General features: G+C 40.4%; 2 protein-coding genes across 2 annotated transcripts; one reads left to right on the plus strand and one right to left on the minus strand.

Annotated features, from left to right (window-relative positions):
• Positions 1-873: 873 nt before the first annotated feature.
• pdpr (pyruvate dehydrogenase phosphatase regulatory subunit) lies at positions 874-12510 on the plus strand. Its single transcript, XM_026293693.2, has 18 exons — positions 874-976; positions 1630-1897; positions 2015-2148; positions 2425-2506; positions 3307-3470; positions 3690-3811; positions 3898-4015; positions 4539-4688; positions 5954-6146; positions 6367-6491; positions 7003-7158; positions 8129-8262; positions 8597-8745; positions 8829-8941; positions 9492-9586; positions 9798-9887; positions 10013-10195; positions 10969-12510. The coding sequence occupies exons 2-18, from the start codon at positions 1641-1643 to the stop codon at positions 11374-11376; spliced, it is 2673 nt and encodes an 890-aa protein (XP_026149478.1). The 5' UTR covers positions 874-976; positions 1630-1640; the 3' UTR covers positions 11377-12510.
• Positions 12511-15273: 2763 nt separating this feature from the next.
• mrps11 (mitochondrial ribosomal protein S11) lies at positions 15274-18260 on the minus strand. The gene is made up of 6 exons (XM_026293694.1): positions 18077-18260; positions 17825-17920; positions 17635-17733; positions 17087-17216; positions 16007-16072; positions 15274-15469 (listed from the first exon to the last, which is right to left on the minus strand). Exons 1-6 carry the CDS (start codon positions 18163-18165, stop codon positions 15362-15364), a joined length of 588 nt encoding a protein of 195 aa, XP_026149479.1. The 5' UTR covers positions 18166-18260; the 3' UTR covers positions 15274-15361.
• Between the last annotated feature and the right edge of the window lie 344 nt (positions 18261-18604).

Here is an 18604-nt window from a genome sequence, read left to right on the forward strand (position 1 = left end):
GGCTTGTCATGCAGCAACTGATTCTGTGTCTTGAGGTATTTTGTTCTTGGTATTTACAATACAGCCAGTAAATTGGGGTGGTGCTACTGTAGCTTATTATTTACAGTTACTTCAAGATTTCATGGAATTACTATGTTACTGTGATCAGTTATAAGGAGTCTATGTGAACTAGAACTGCCAAGCTCTCTAATACTCTTTTGGTGGTGTTTTTAGGTAATAGGCAGTTATATATGTTGGTAGCCAATTTAATTGCAGGGGAGCAGGCTTATCACTCAAAGTTTCATTAAAAAACACCACAATAACAAAGCAGATAATAAACTACCTGCAAACTGAAAAACCTGCAATTTGGCTTTTGGTGCCACTCGGTGGTCACTGTTGAACATGCCCATGTGCACATACAGTTGTATTTTTTATTCACTGTGAGCATGCTCACCATGCAGAACGTGAAAAATGAGATATGGGAACTTCTTTTTTCAGTAAACAGAGGAAACAGTATCAGACAGGGACTTTTTCAGCAACCCCCTTAAGATGGTGTTATTAAGATGAAGGTTAGTACCTTGCCAGAAGATTTTTTTTCTGATCTTCATTTCTTGTCAAGTGTGGAAAAATAGTATTTCTCATGATACAAACTCCAAATATAGATTCCCTCAAAAATTAAACTTAAAACACAAGACAAAAACACAAAAATAAAATAAAATATAATAAAGCACACAGCAGGAACGGTCCCTTCGCTGTTATCAGAAGCACAGGAATTATGTCAAATCATTGAATACCTGCCATGTCAGTAATATCGGCCAGTAGGGATCGATGAGCTCACGCTATGTGAAGGACTTTATTTTGAAGGGTAAAACCGGAAGCTCTAATTGTTGTTAGTGGCAGTTTGTCGTTAGTGCTCAAACGAGACTTCCTTACATATTGAACCCCAAGTATCAGGTTCTCCTTTACAATATCACAACGTCTGGACTTGGCTGCTTTTGTGAGTTTTATGTCGCTATAAACAATAAAGGAAGCTGCGGGGAAAAGGTTTACGTTGCTGTTTAGCTGCTGGGGTAGCTAATATTTAGCTAGCTAGCATTTCGACATTCAGCTAGATACATTACCTGTAATACTAACACTAACTGTGAGTTAAAAACCTAACATGTAAGGAAGCTTTAAGAAACTTTAGGTTAAAAGTCTAAGGTAAAACTCCAGTGTAGTTTACAAAGGTGCTGACATGCGGCTAGCTAAAGGTAGCAATAAACTGCTAAGCGATGCTGTAGAGCTAACACTGGTCTCTATGTAACGTTTGTTAACCGTGACAGCTGAAGGACTAATGCAAGTTAACCTTGTCGGCTTCTCAGGCCTGGTCTTCTCTGCAAAATGTTGAGTATTAACTGTATTTAATGCGGTATTGCTTTATCTAGTTAAGCCAAATACAATATCTTGGTGCATAGCGTTAGTAATGTCCAAAAAATGAGCTAGCATAGTAACTTCATTTAAGGTTACACTGCATCCTTGTGTAACCTTATAGTAATTGGATAGTGACAGTTGAAGTGTTAACGATTTCATTTGTCTTATAGAAAACCTGGATTGTTACTAGTGTGACCAGTATGTAAGGTTGTGTTTTGATTTGTGTGTATATGTGTGTAGGAAACACAGCTATGTGTAGCTGTGTGAAGAGCTCCAGGGCTCTGTCCCCTGTCCTGCTCCCCAGGCTGCTGCGTCCCCAGCACAGATTGGCAGGCAGGGGACTCTGGACCTCCCCCCAGTGCATGACTGTCAGTGGAGATTCCCAGCGGATCCCGCTTCCCAGCCAGGCCCGTGTGGTGATCTGTGGAGGAGGTATTGTAGGAACATCAGTAGCCTACCATCTGGCCAAACTGGGCTGGACTGATATTGTGCTGCTGGAGCAGGGCAGGTGAGATGAGTGTCTGTAAAGTTATGTGCCTTTGGTATATTGGGGTAGCAAGAAAGACCAGTGTATAAGTGCTGTAAAGACTCATCCACGTTACCTGTCCCGTTATCCGGTTGGCAGACTTGGTGCAGGAACAACCAGATTGTGTGCTGGCATTGTCAGTGTAGCCAAGCCTCTTTCCATTGAATGTCAAATGGCCAACTACTCCAGTAGTCTTTATCAGCAGCTGGAGGAGGACACAGGGATCAAAACAGGTTTGCCACTTGACGTTATTTTGTTTTCACTTAATATTTAAATAATTGCCAATATTATAAATGCCAATACTTAAATAATTGAAGTCAAAGATGTTTTTTACTCACCTTTGCCTTAACACTTTCTGTACTTTTTGGTCTTTTCCAAAATGATAAATACAGCATAGTTTTATGTTTAATTACAGTCATCTTGACATTACTTTGCAAAGTGTCTTGCCTAGTTTTAGCCCTGCTAGGGTACACATTGCTATGTGATTTTGACTGTGTTATGTCTTGCAGGATATGTAAAGACAGGGTCTTTGTGTCTGGCCCAAAATCAAGATCGTTTCATCTCTCTTAAGCGCCTGGCATCACGACTCAAGTAAGACCCCAAGACATCAAGCTAGTATTTACTAGATATCTTTTGGCAGCATCCATTGCTTTGAGTTCAATTCAATTCAATTCAATTCAATTTTATTTGTATAGCGCCAAATCACAATACAAATCATCTCAAGGCACTTTACAAAAACTAAAACTAAAAACCCAACAATTCCCTTATGAGCAAGCACTTGGCGACAGTGGAGAGGAAAAAAACTCCCTTTAACGGAAGAAAAAAACCTCCGGCAGAACCGGGCTCAGTTTGGGCGGCCATCTGCCTCGACCGGTTGGGGTGAGTGGATAGAGCAGAGAGAAAAGAACAGCAAAAATAAACAACAAATAGACACTGCAAGTTGGTGGGGCCAGTAACTGCACATCAGCGATAAACAGCTCCAGGACCAGGGACACCTGCAGAAGGTACAGAGAGAGAGAGAGAGAGAGGGAGGGAGAGAGCACAAACTAGGGGAGAGAGAGAGCACAAGGTTAGTAACATTAGATGAGGTAGCTCAGCACATGGGAGCACAGAACTTTTTCTGTGCAAAAATTCTCATATTCTGCCAAGTTACATGAGGAGGTTCAGTTTTCTCTAACCTAGCCACTCTGGGACACAAATTTTACAAGTGCTTTGCACAGACATATTAACGAGACAAATTACTTAGATTTTTTTGACTGGCCAATTTTGTTGCTGGTACATACCAAATTCTCACTCAGCCCCTGTATCTTCAGCTTAATGTTGTGCCAAGTAAAAGTATAAAATCTGTGTTAATATTGCACATTTGTCTCTCTCTCATATACTGCTCTCAGAGTATTGGGGATAAGCTGTAATGTCATCAAACCTAAGGAGGTGGCAAAACTTCACCCTTTAGTTAACATTCATGACCTGGTAGGGGCTCTCCACCTTCCTGGAGATGCTGTCGTATCTCCACCTGAAGTTAACCATGCACTGGCTGTGGCTGCAGCTGCACAAGGTAACTCAGATTCACGTTTTTTTTTTTTTTTGCTTTTGATAGAGAATTAATGGATTTTGTGGCAAAATGTTAAGCAGGCACCTCTGGTGATGTTTAATTTTAACCTATCCTGCTGTTACTCCCTTTACTCCTCCTCTTCATCATTATCTCCTCTTCCTACCCTTATGTTCTTCCTTTTTGCCTCCTACTACGTCTGTGTGCCTTTCTAATCCTATTCAGGGGTTCAGATCCTGGAGCGAACTAGTGTTCAGCAGGTTCTGGTTGCAAAGGGTCACGTAATGGCAGTGGAGACCGACCGTGGCTCCATTCAGTGTGAATATTTCATTAACTGTGCTGGACAGGTAAAACTTGGACTAGGATCGTAAGATACATCAGAATCAGCAAATCGCAGTGCAAGACATATTTGTTCTGTCCGTCTCTGTTGCAGTGGGCTTACGAGCTGGGCCAGGCTAGTGAGATGAAGGTGTCAGTTCCTCTTCATGGGTGTGAACACTTCTATCTCCTCACCAAACCTCTTCAGGAGCCACTTCCACCAAGCACACCAGGTCTCATACATCAATCACACAAGAAAATATTATATTTTTTACAGTAGGCACATTTTCTAATGCATTTTAAATAGGTTTCTTGGTAAATTTGTTGATAGAAATATATATTACACAGTATATACTCTATAGACAAAGTGTCTTCCATTTTTCTAGTTGATTTCCAGTGATATAAGGTGACATCTGCTTAGTGATTGAATGTTATTAAGATGCAGTTTGTACATTTGAACATACTACTTAAACTTATACTGTGGAGTATGTTGGTAGTTATGTTAATAGGAAAAATCTTTGAGAACATAACTTCACATAATTCTTGAATGATTTTGCAGGTTTTGTTCAGTTTATTGAGTTGAACATCTTTCTGTGAAATTATTTAGTCCTTTATATCCCTGTAACAATAAATTTTTCCAAAAAATTGAAAATAAAAATCATTATGTACTGCCTGCATTCTTTATGTTGCACCTGTTACATAATGCAGGGGGGCTGTAACCAAGGTGGTCTAACTCAGTCTGTCTGCGTTTTCTAGTGCTGATGGATATGGATGGCAGGATATATGCCCGGCCATGGCAGGGAGGCCTTCTGTCAGGTGGCTTTGAAAAGAACCCCAAACCTATCTTCACTGAAGGCCGCAACCAGCTGGAGATCCAAAACATGCAGGAGGACTGGGACCACTTTGGTAAAGGAGAAAGGGAATGTTGGGGGACAGGCGGCAAAGGGAGGGAGAAGGGGGAGAAAATTTTAAAACAGCAGTTTGTCATGTCATTTCTATAAATTTTATAGTGAAACTGAGTACCTCTGCTTTAGGTTATTTCATGATAGGCTTGCATTCTTTTGATGCTGTTAGAGCAGCAGTCATCCATGTGTATACTGCTTTCTGCTCCTGTGGGATCATCTTCCTGGACCAACACCCACACTGACATGTCACAGTTTTTTAGAGACGCTTCATTCAGTCCTTTTAAATGATTTCAGGCCATTCTTATATCCTTGCTGGTAGTGAGCTTCCTCCCACTCAGCTCATTCAGCAGTGCAGTTCTGTTAGCAGAATCTCTCTCCTCCTGGCTGACAGCTTTGCTCTACCCCTCAAGCTCTTTCTTGCTGTGGGTGGTCACTGTTGGCATTTTGTAGTGCCATTCACAAGAGATCTCTCCTCTGCTTTCCTCCACCCAAACAGACGTACACTGATTGAATGTTTATTTTATGCTGCGAATTAAACATCACATAAATGCAATGTTCTACATTGTACTCACTTCAAAGTACACCTGTCTATACAGATGTCAGCAGACACACACGTATGCCTGCCCTAATAAACTGAGAATCATCGTGCTGCTTGACAGGCTGTCATAAAGACAGCAGTTTTTCACCAGCCACCCATGGACCACAGTCACTTCTTTTGTATTTGTGTGGTTTCACAGTTGTAAATCCAGTTAGTTTTCATATTTTCATGCTGTTTTGAAAGTAGTTATTCAGAAAAAGAATATCTCGTAAATGTGTATGAAAAAAGGCGAATAAGAGATTAAATACCGGCACACTTCCTGTCAAGAAGTGTCATTATATACAACTTTTAAGGTATGAAAGTTCAGTGATGACTGGGAAACAGTAAATTTCCAGAGTGTTTGTACTGTATCATGAGGCTGTGATAGAATCGAAGAAACAAATTGAAATTGAGACAGGTAGCATTTATCAATAAACTGAATTAATATGAACAAAAGAAACACTTAATCTTGTTTATACTGGCTCTGCAGTTGACATTATTGCTGCTGAGGAAAGAAAATTTAGCCATAGTAGTTTGGAAATGTGAAGACTAACAATATCTCTGGTTGTTTTATCACAACATGGTTTGGTCAGGGGAATTAGGAGAGCATTACTCATTTGTAATACAGTACATTGATGTGGATTTTCTGAAAAGAAAATGTTTATCCGGTGTATGTATTCCACTTCCAGAGCCAATTCTCTCTTCCTTGCTGAGGAGAATGCCTATTCTAGAGTCAGCTGAGATCCATCAGCTGGTCAACTGTCCAGAGTCCTTCACCCCTGATATGCGCTGTCTGATGGGGGAGACACCGGGTGTCTCTGGCTACTATGTGCTGGCAGGGATGAACTCCTCTGGTCTGGCTTTTGCTGGAGGAGCTGGCAAGTAAGCATGGGTATATGTGTATTGATAGAGGGCATTCTGTTGTATAACCAAATGGTTTTGAACACTATAGTCTTTTACACTCATATACAGTATTTTGGTGGTTTACTGAAATATTTACTTAGAAAATAATTCAGTTGACTGAAGTGTAGTGATCTGAACTGTGATGTGTTCTGCTTCCATTGCAATGAAAAATACAACAGTTGTGTGGTTTGGAATCCAGGTATCTGGCAGAGTGGATCACTTATGGCTACCCCACCGCCAATCTCTGGCCACTGGACATCAAACGCTTTGGCAACCTGCAAAGCAGCCGAACTTTCCTGAGACACAGAGTCATGGAAGTCATGCGTGAGTAGTGAACTTTTGCTGGTTTGTGTGTTTGGTGTGATCTGTGTTCTCTGGCTGTGGTTCCTATTGTGATAGCTGATTTAGACAGTTCACACAAACTGAGTCTTTTGTTATAAATTGATTTAAATGTTTTTTTTTTTGTCAGTTTCTTAAGTCTAACTAGCTAATTAATAACATCTCATTCACTCATCCAATGTCAGGCCAGGAAAAAGAATGACAAGAAACCTGAAATGCTTTGAGGGGATCATTTCCAAAATTTTTCATCAAGAATTGTTTCTTTTGCAAACACACCATCAGAGCGATTAAAAAATGGCATAACCACTAAAAATTCTTGAAGCCTAATGCCGCAGAACAGTGATAACATTGGTAGGACCTGATTTTGGCCATTGCAATTTATATAAATTTGGTCATAATTTTGTTTCCTATATGTCATAGGTGCTAATTACTGTATCAATGTTTGTTTTGCTCTCGTATGACACCATCTGTAATTCCACTGTGCCTCTGTATCCAGCTTTGCTGTACGAACTGAAGGTTCCTCGCTGGGACTTTCAGACAGGGCGTCAGCTGAGAACCAGCCCTCTTTATGACCGTCTTGACACCCAGGGAGCTCGCTGGATGGAGAAACATGGCTTTGAGAGGCCAAAATACTTTGTTCCTCCAGGGAAAGGTACAGATTACTGAACAGCCACACTATACACTGATTTATTTGATCTTGAAGTATTTATTGAGCCTCAAACAGCTTTTATTATGTTCAGTATAAACAGATTTTTGAAGGTCAGATCAGTAAATGTAGTAAGTGGTCAGTAGTATTTAGATAAAAACCAGTAACTGTTAACTGTATGTACTTTTATGTGTCAACCTGGGAGTGCCGATTGCGTTATTTTGAAAGCGGCTGCTGCTAAATTTCTGTGTGGCTATAATGTCAGCAGTATTACTTTCTAGCTAGTTGACTTGAATTTCTGGGTAGTGTGGAATGCAACAGTCACTGGCCATCATGTTTAGCTAGTGCTAACTACCCAACGACAACAGACTGAATAATGTAGAACCTTACATCTGGCAGCCAGAGATAAGAACCCCTCCACAAACACAAACTGAGAGCTCATATTGGTGTACAGATTCTGCTTTTCTGTCTGTCCCTCTACTTTTCAAATGGAAAAGCCATTTGGTGTATGTCAAAATAAGCCATTGCATAACATTTAGGAAAGATGTACATAAGAATTGAAAAGATCTATCATGGGATTTTAAGAATTGATATAGGATCACTCTTATAAAAAAAAACTAACTGAATAGAGAGTCACCTGTGTGGTGGCTGACTGAGAATAATGTGTCTTTTTGTGACTTTTATCATGCAGCTGATTTTGCTTAAAGGTTTTGCTGTATTTTCTAATTGTCAAACATGGGAAGTCTAAATTAGAAAATGCTGTTCACAGTACAGTTAAAGAGATTTCAGGAGGTGTTATTTTAGATTTCATAGCAGGAAGCAGGTAATTTTAAGTTAATGAGGTATGATGAATGAATTCATGGGGTGTAAATTGGCTGAAGTAAAAACCTGCCAGATTCTCAGCCTTCCACAGCACTTAATGGACTGTATTTTCCCTGAAACAGACCTGATGATTTCTTTTTGTTTGTTATGGTAGATCTGCTCTCTCTGGACCAGAGTAAGACCTTCTACAAACCAGACTGGTTTGACATTGTTGGAGCAGAAGTGAAATGCTGCAAAGAGGCCGTCTGTGTCATTGACATGTCCTCCTTCACCAAGTTTGAACTGACTGTGAGTCATGATGTACTACGGAATATTCTGGTTCACATAGGATAGACAACAGCTGCTGCATGACCCTCTGTAGCTTCAAACTTCTAATCACTCAATGGTCTTCAGGTCACACGCAGTGAGCAATTGCTTTCCTCTAATGTAACTTTCATCTAGTCCACAACATGGATGTTCTGAAAATGGCAGAGTAAGCAGCTTGTTGTCAATTAACAGCCACTTTTTCAGGAGTAATGTACTCCCTCTTTTTAAATGAATGAGTTCTTCTCTAAATATAATGCAGCCAGTGTGTTATAGTGAGTTAGTCAGTCAAACCTTCTGGTCTGTCCTGATATTGCAGTCCGCAGGGAACCAGGCCCTGGAGCTGCTGCAGCATCTGTGTGCCAACGACCTGGATGTTCCTGTTGGACACATCGTCCACACCGGCATGCTGAATGAAAGGGGAGGCTATGAGAATGACTGCAGTGTAGTCCGACTCAGCAAGAACAGGTTTGAAACACCTAAGGATTTTTACTGTGCACATACAGCTTACAGTGATCATTTATAACAACTCACTGTTGTCTCCTCTGCAGCTTCTTCATCATCTCCCCAACAGACCAGCAGGTCCACTGTTGGTCCTGGATCAAGAAACACATGCCCAATGACCCACACCTCCACCTAGAGGATGTCAGCTGGAAGTACACAGGTAAGCACAGCACACCATCTAGTGGCCACACAATATTAAAAGCTGAACTGGAAGCAGTGCACTACTATAACATCCATACTCTATTAATCCAATATTTAAGTGACCTACCTTTGGTTTTGGTATATGTGAAATCAGACACTAGTGAGGCCATGTGGATGGTTAATTACATCTCCAAGATGTTATTTATATCTTTAAAATGTATTTTTGTTGCCTGTGAAATAAGAGCAACACTAGGCTGACATTCTCTTCTTTAACAGATACAATAAAACACCAGCTGAGGATCTACCTTGTCCTTACCTTACTGATGAAAATATTCTGGGATCACTCATGAACCACTATTTTCTCTGTATTTCTAGACTCCTTAACATCTCCTGTGCAGTTTTTAAGGAGGATTGCTAGTGAACACATATAAAGCCATGCCTTAAAAGGGGTTTATTAGTATTTATTTAAAAAATGTCAGTTGTGAGCTGAGTCAGGAAACCTGTAGGGTGAAAGCACATGGTCTGACATTTGTTAATCAAACGATCTCTCTATAATCTTTTACCCACAGCTTTAAATCTTATTGGACCTCGTGCAATGGATGTTCTGGCCGAGCTGTCCTATGTTTCCATGACACCAGACCATTTCCTTTCTATGTTCTGTAAGGTAGGAAACAAAACTGCAAAACATTAATACAGTAATAATAATACTAGTAGTCCAGTAGTTACATTGATTCGTAAAGTAGCTGAAGTAGTAGCAGCAGCAGTAATTTGTGGTTGTAGGAGTATTGCTAATAATAGCAAGTAACTATGCCTGGTTATTGTCCCTACATTGGCAGGAACAGTAATTGAACATGTGTGTATTTGTGTGTTTACAGGAGATGAGTGTGGGCTATGCCAATGGGATCCGAGTGATGAGTATGACCCACACTGGGGAACCAGGTTTTATGCTCTACATACCTATAGAGGTGTGACTGGCTTACGTCTGTGCACATAAACAATATCTAGTCAACAGTCCACATTATGACTGGTGTAGAAGTGCTATACACTGTTAAAGCAAACCAACATTAGTATTTTCTTCTGCTCTCCACAGTATGCACTGCATGTGTACAACGAGGTGATGTCAGTGGGTCAGAAGTATGGGATACGTAATGCGGGGTACTACGCGCTACGCAGCCTCCGCATAGAAAAATTCTTTGCCTTCTGGGGTCAAGACCTCGACACCTTCACCACCCCTCTGGAATGTGGAAGAGAGTTCAGGGTGAAGTTTGATAAGGTCTGTTGCCTGATCAGCTGTGTTACCAGATCATTTTATTTCAACCAGTGTGGATTCTGAATTTCTTGATGTGGCCTAGAAGAAGCCTGTTATATAGCACTGTGGTGTTTCAGCAACTTACTGTTACACTGGCAAGATTGGTGAAGAGATTATGCCTTGCATTGAATTTAGAAGCTCTGTTTTACACTTCACTCACTGCTTTATCTCTTTTGCATTAAACTGTTGTTAAATAATATAGGGCTAAAAGATACTATGCCATATGCTTTGCTAAAGCCTTCAACATCTGGGTTGTCCTTGTTGCCAGGATGTGGAGGAAAATTTGTAAGTAAGCTGCACCTGCAGGCACAGTAGGTGGCATTTTACAGCAGCGGTGGTAAAGGTTACCATCAGTCTGATTTTGCAAACACTGGAACATTCAGTAAGTTGTGGGCTGCATACAGCTATAATATCAGCACAGTTTAATGAATGGACCCTGTAGTGTAAAATTGGTTTCACAGATTGCTTTCAGATGAGACAAAAGTGTGAAATTAAAAGGCACTGGTTTCCTGTTGCTCCTCTCTGCTCATTCCAGCCGAGCTGTGTTAATTGTTTGTTAGCCAGCTTCCATAACCAAATGGTATTTCTTTAACTCTTTTTTTTATTTATCTTTTACTGCCACCTCTCCTGTTCTTCTTTCTTATCCTCCCTCACTTCTCATTTCTTCACCCTTTTTCTTTTTTCTGTCATATCTTCCTTCTCTCAACACCACCTCCTTTTTATCCGTCTCCCATCAGGACACAGATTTCATTGGCCGTGAGGCATTGCTGCAGCAACGTCAGGACGGCCTGTCCCGGAGGTTCATCATGCTGGTTCTAGAGGACCATGACACTGAACTGGACCTATGGCCTTGGTGGGGGGAGCCCATCTACCGTAACAATGAGCTGGCTGGGACGACCACAAGCAGCGCCTACAGCTACAACCTTGAGCGCCATGTGTGCCTGGGTTTTGTATCTCCACCGCCAGGCCCAGGTGGGGTCCACACACCCATCACCCCGGACTTCATCAACCGTGGGGATTACGAGGTTGACATTGCTGGCCAGCGCTACCCGGCCAAAGCCAAACTCTACCCCTTCAGCTCTCTCTTCACCCAGCAAAAACGCCGCAAGGAAGACATGGAGCTCAGCAACCTGCAGGGGAAATGATGCTGATTAATAGAAAACCTTACATTTGCCTCAGTACAGGCTTGTGACATTTGGTTCACCAAACCCACTCCTGCACGAATGTTGCAGTGGCACCTTATCTTCCCCTTTCTAGCTTCTAATCAGAGGCAGTGCGCACAAACAGTGTTTGTCCCTGTAATATCTAACTCCCAAATTGAATCTCTTTCTAAGTGCAATATAAGATGCACCAATTGCTCAAGCTGTATCACATACAGAGATCTGGTGTGTAATCAAACAACCCGTCCTCTACATTTAAACACAGCCCACAAGGTCTCATGGCTGGATTACTGAGACAGTCCATGGTTAAGTGCCTTTGTCAAGGCAAGATTAACACTAGTAGTTGCTGACTAGTTCACATTGTTCACTTTAACCCATCATGAAAGGATTTTGAATGACAATCTCCCCGACTGTTCCAGTCAAGGTTTCAACACTGCACAGTGTGGAAGAGTCTGAAGGAAAGGTCAATTCAGATATTGACTCTAACATTAGTCATTTTTGTTAAATTGTAAATTTGCTGCTATGAAGAATATGTGATACTTAATGTGGCCTAATTCAAATGCTTTGTTCTGTCCACTACTGTCAGCCCAACTAGATTGTACTTGATAACAAGATATCCATCCCAGTCAGAGAAAAAGGCATGGAAAAGCTGTGGGAATACATCAGGAGACCTGATATGATCATAAACCATAGTTTTGTGTGCCACATGTTGGTCCTCTTCCAACCCTGATGAAAAGCCCTCCCAGGCTTTCTGAAAGCCTGAAACAGTTAACAGCTAACAGTCCAAATTTTCCCCTTGATAAAGTCTTTCAGTAACTTTCAACTCTTCTTTGCTGTGTGTTGAGCTTGTGGTAATGTATTTACAGTAATAGAATCTGATCTGTTATTTATGTTTTGTACTAGTTTTGAATCAGCATCACTCTTTTGATGCGGAAGTGACGTTTTATCAACGTGTTGTTGAATGTGGTTAGGTGAGCTGTAGATTAGGGAAGCACTTTGCGACCTGACCTGCTGTTAGACTCCACCATATTTTACACTGGTGGCTTGAAAATTGCCTGATCCAGAGTTTCGAGGTCTGTGTAAAAGTAAGACTCAAATAAAGCAATGCATTATTGTATAGTTAGTGTATGTAACATCTCTACTTTCCATACGGCCCATTTTTCTTTCTGCTGTTTTCTGACGGTGCGTCATTTGTCAGCAACCGGTTCCTTCATGTGCACCTGTGTAATTCGGTCCTGTTGTGTATTGCCCCTTTCACAGATCAGAAACCAGGGACAGCTACATTGCAGCAGGTCTGGAGTTGGTAGGGATTTAGTGTGTTGCTGAGACGCATCAGTAGCATTGTGAAATACAATGCTCAGATAAGCCTATTGCGTCACACTGTGTAAAATAGTGAAACCCTGAATGTGTCATTTTTGTGTGTGTGCGTGCGTGCATGTGTGTTTGCTTTCCTAGGTCTGCACCAAACTGCATCCTTACCTGATGGGAATCTCAGGCTGGCTCAGTTACAGCTCAGAAATCATTTTGGTCACACACAAAGCACCTTTACAGATTTTGAGGTACACAAAAATCAATAAGACGACCATAGCTGGAGTCCATAGATAAAAAACATAGATATGTCTCTTTGATCTCATCACTGCCCTACTTATAATTGTTACATTGCTAATGTAAGCAACGTTGTAATGGCACAGTAGATCTGCTGTTAAGTAAGGGTGCATTACCTAGTAGTATTTCATATTTATATTCTAATTATGTTGTTCAGTGTTAATGGCATAACAGTTTGCAATACATAGCCACAAAATTGTTCTAGTTTTGTTTGTTTCCGGTGTGCTTGAGGAAGGTCGGTGATGTTAATGATGAAAATTAAAGGCAAAAGCTCCAGCTCCATGAGTCCTGCTGTCACTTTTCAGCAGTTTAGTTTGAATACAAAATTTATTGTGCCTTAGCTATTACTACTTTGGTAAGATAGCAGGCATTTTGTCCTTTGATTTTAAAATGAATGCATAAAATGAAAGGAGCCAGTTTTAACAGCAGGGCAATAAAAGCACAGGTTTGTTTTCAGTTTTAATAGGTTCAGTTGTACATGAGAAACCAGCTGCAACAGGTAACGCCACATTCATAAAGGGCTCTTCTTTTTCTTCATGTATGCACTTAAGTTTGTAAGAAGGTGTTAATATTAAATGAAGCATTTACATGCGAGAGTGCAATGACTCATTATCAGTGTTTATATCGGTGCTGTTACTGCAGTGCATTGACCCTGTCTTCTGTACCATAGTACTAACACTTCTCTTTACAGTGACTCTGCTTTGGCTTGATGCAGTTAATTTTTCCAGGCCCCATTTGTACAAGAATCTATTTTAAACTTCGTTTTTAAAACACTGTCTTTTCTCATCATATAAAGCATCATAACCAAGACTCTGTTAAGTACTGTGTGATGTGGACACACACTTGGCTGCATAAGCCACTGCGGTGCTGCACTTAGGCTGTTATTTCATCAGTGACTTCTTTTGTTAAATTGTCTACAGGTGAACTTATATGGTAAAAGGGAAATTTGCACTAAGAGTGAAGGACACCCAGTGTTTTTCTGATGGGGTCACGGGGTTTCTGTTCAGGCCTGAAAAATATTAGAGGTATTTTAACTTGATGGTTTACTTGGATTTAAAGATTGTAAAGTTTCTCAACAGTGCATAGACAGGTATAGTCAGATTTTACATATACATCTACAGTCACTTTAGAAAACATTCAGGTCCTTTGTATTTTTTGCACTTAAATTTGAAATAGATCAAGTTAAAATCTTGCCCATCAGACTCCACTCCCCCATCACAGTTACCAGATTTATTTTTTTTTTTTTTTCAAATTTTATAAAAATCAAAGTTAAGTCATTTACAAATGTATTCAGACCCCTTAATTCAACACTTTATACCTTAAAATGTTGCCATATTTGGTGAAGTTGTAGACATAGCTCCAGAATAATTAAAACAAACAGTATAAACCTGACCTCCAAATGTAGTGTCACAGAAAAGGGTCTGAATAGTTCTGTAAATGAGATATTTCAGCGTTTGATTTTAATTGGTTTACAAAACAGTCTAAAAGCATCTTCACTTTGTCATTCTGTATCTCTGTGTAAATCAATGGGCAAAATGGCAATTTTCAGTTAAAAATAAAATCTGTGACACAAAGCGAAGGGTCTGAATACTTTCGGAAGTGACTGTATGTAATCTAAAAATGTTTTAAGGTGTAATTAAAGAAATGGTAAGAATGGAGGTCCAGAAAAGTACTGCACATAAAGTGTGTTATTTTCATGTCTAATCAGCCAGATGATAGTGCTGTCTGTCTCAAACACAGGCACATAACAATGGATAGTGGTTTAGTGCATGTTATTTTCATTTAATCCTTGTTTTAACCCTACTCATTTTGGACTGATCTGTAAATGCCTGTTTGTCCTCCAGAGCTTTGCACTGATGTATTTATACCATGTTAAAATGTTTGGCTGTCTGATGTAAAATATAAAGAAAAGTTTGTTCATACAAGGCTAAATTTCCTTCTTGCACTTACCCCAGGTATGTGGGGTGTGTGTGTGTTCCTGGGAGCTCAGTGGGGGAGTTAGGCTCTAACACAGTCAGGTTTAAGGGCCCACAGCTACTGATTGAGTAAAGTGTCATCAGTGTGAAACGTTGCCGTTTTCTCTTCCCACACAGGGCCATCAGTCTGTTTCTGTCTCTGCAAACATCAGTCTACTAATGAACATGAGTGCCTGCAGTGAGACTGAAGGTTTATTTATGTGTCAACAGTTGCAGCTGAGGACTGGGACACCTGTTCTCTGCTCATTAATTACACAATCTGTAATTAGCTCCAGAAATGACTTACGTAAGAATAGCAGAGTTGGGAAAGTTACACAACAAAACACTTTATTAAACACATTACAGCTCAACATCTTTCTTCTGTTGCAGTGCATTCTGCTTCAGGGAGATCACATCCTCCTGGCTTTGCGTGGGCGGCATCCGTTGTGTGGCACGGGTGTGTTGTCAGTGATCGATACCACCTCCAGGCCTCCCATAGTCAAGCCTTTGATTGCAGACTGTCCAACAGCGATAAATACATTCATTCATTTATTCATTAACAGCTAACAGGAACAGATTAACATGTCTGTAACCTCTAAAAAAGCCTTAGATTATCCTCATCATAGAAAAAGTGTGACGTTAATCAGATGCCTTATTTCTTTGTGTAGTGACACATTTATTTGTGCTCTATGCCCACTATGAGATCTATGAGATCAATTTGCTCTGATTTTTCCATGTTCTGTTGTGCCTCAAGAGTTTCTCAGCATCTAAATGCTTGCCTCTAACTTTGAAATATAAGATGATCTTTGAAACTTAAATAACCAAAAGGGAAGAGCATGAACATTTTAAGTAGAAACAATAACTGAAACTGAAACAATAACTAACAATCGCCAATTAGTCAACCCATTTAAGATTTACGACTGGATCTGGCATTTCAACTGTGAGGATTTGCTACTTTAATCAGTTTTATGTCAGCGTAAACTGAATCACTTTTGGGATCTCAGAGCAATAATGTACAATACAAGCAGCAATAATTGTGTTTTACTTCTACTCACCAGACGTCCAGGACCAAGCCCTTTGACCACAACACGAACAAAGGTAATTCCTTTCACTGTGGCTTTCTGTTCAGAGCACAAGACAGAAAATGAATGTGCAGTGTCTGACTTCTCTGTTCTGAACAGCTAGAGATGTTTCATTCGGTAACTCCAGCATTAGGAGACACAAATGATGCAGAGGTTAAAATGTCAAGGTAGCTGAAATTAAGAGTCAAACCATGGAGCCTGACTCATGAAGGTTGGTAAATGTAATTAATCATTATATGTTAGCATTACTGAAACTTTTATCAGTTAACTTGCCAACTGACTGTAGAGCACGACATCAGCTTCTCAATATGAAGATGAAAATTAGCTATTTTTCTGTTTCATGTTAGAAATCTTTTGGTTTGAGACTGCTGGCTGCACAAACAGCAATTCAAGACCTCATGGTAGGCTTTCAGAAGTTACGATTGCTGAGAAATGAATTTCATAGAAAACTATCTTTAAATGAATTCAATAATGGTTGCAGTACTCATTCAGTCTGTAGTATTAATAACTTTTAAATCATTAACTACTACCACTATTATTCACACTATCATTAAATGTAGCTATCATCTTGTAGCCCAAACTATAACAACTGGAAACAGCAGTTTACTGGTATGAATATTTTCACTGGTGCCAGTGTAGGAGACTATGGAAGCACTATAATCAAACGTTTCTCACACTGTGTTCAAGAAAAAAAAAACATGTGACCTTAAATCTGTTACCCTGCAGTCTTCATAAATCAGCCTAATAAAAAGTCTAAATGAGCTCTGCTCCACTCAGTCAAAGTCCTTAGAGAGGGCAGCTTATTTACAACAAACATTTAACATTCACAAATGACACGTTGCTACATAGGGCAGAGAACCAGCTGGGGCTGCAGTCCTGACTAATTGTTCTGCAGAACCGACATCATGTTCTACAGAAAAGGTCATTTAACACAGAAAACAAAGCCTCAACAGTCATGTGCCTTGTTGCCCAAATGTCCTCGAGCAAAACACTGAACCTCCAACTTGCTGCCTCACTGTAAGCTGCAAGTGTAAGACTGAGTGGGGAACGTACGGCAGCAGCAGCGATGCCTGCAGTCTGAGCAGCGATGGGTGTCGACTTCTTGATGTTCTTGAATCCTTCTGTTCCGCAGGACGTCCTGACCATCGACTGTCCCGCGCTGTCTATCAGCTGGATGTGTGTGCTGGCACAGGACAAGGCAGTTTACTGAGTCACTGACTCACAACCAATGGGGACATTTACTATTTAAATACGGAAAAGGATGTTTTTCATACACCATTGCACTCATGGCAAGTTAAATGTTCCTCATAACTGGTTTGGCTGGGGTATTTATATAGTGTGGTATTTCAACTTTTACTTTATTTTTATTTATTTGAATATTTCTTTCACCACTTCTTGAATTTCTGTCCATCTTCCTTCCACCATCCATCCATCACCTTAAAAACAAATGATGTTGTGCCTAATCCAAACCTCAGTATTTCAGTATTGCAAGGTGCTATTCATATGATGTGTGAGAGAGATCAATTAGGATTGACCCAATTCATGTGTAACGCTAATATTTAATTAAAATCTTCTTATTCTCTAATGAGTTTTGCACTTACTTGTTGTACGTGGCTTTAACGTGAACGACCGGCAGCTCCTCAAACTTCCTTCCCCCCCAGCTGAGCGGACTGTCCTGGCCAGGCAGCGGGGGTAAATGGCTGAAAGGTGACAAAACATAAAGCCCACAAAGAGCCATGAGCGAATATGCCACCGTGGGACAGACAGGTACACAGGTACGCGGTGTCTGACCTAAAGTCTTTGGAGGTTTTCACCGAGTCTGTGCTGGATGCTTTGGTCTGCTCAAGTCCTGCAGCGTCGCTACATAAGGTTCGCTGAGGTCCACAGCTGTACACACAAAACCAAATGAGCACCAGTGTGGTTTGTCTGCTCAATAAACATCATACATCATACATCTGCTCAATAAACTTTACGTGCATCACGCTGAGCACTGAGGCGTTAGCTAACAGGGATGCTAGCAAACTACGGCCGTAAAAAACTTACAGATTGCTTCCCTTTGCATTTAGGGAGGCAGCCAGCTGTCGACATGTGTTACTCACTGACCGAACCAATATACACTTTAAATTATACATATCTGTCAAGCCTGTACGTCGGATAGATGTCAGACAGTGAGCTACTTCACACAAAACAAACGTGACATTGAAAGTGCTGCGAATCCGAACCGGACCAGTACTTTATTTTTAAGGGGTGATAAGATCATTACACGATTATGATTTCTATTATAAAGATAAGCGTCACTGGTAAATTGTACTAAAATATAAGTTTAAAGAGTAAATATTTGAATCTGACTTATAATGGATGTACAATTACTGATTTTAATTTGTACAAAAATATATTGAAGTCATAGCCCCCCTTTTTTATCCTAATGGACCATCCGTTTTTCTGCACAGCATTATGGGTAGAAGCAGTAAAATGCTGCATTCACGTACATTCTCGTAAATAAGTACTTCACTTAAATAGTTGAACGAGCTGTTTGATAACAAAAGAATGTAGAATACACGCCTTACATAG

Source organism: Mastacembelus armatus, chromosome 3, assembly GCF_900324485.2.
Source record: "Mastacembelus armatus chromosome 3, fMasArm1.2, whole genome shotgun sequence".
Taxonomy (NCBI): Eukaryota; Metazoa; Chordata; class Actinopteri; order Synbranchiformes; family Mastacembelidae; genus Mastacembelus; species Mastacembelus armatus.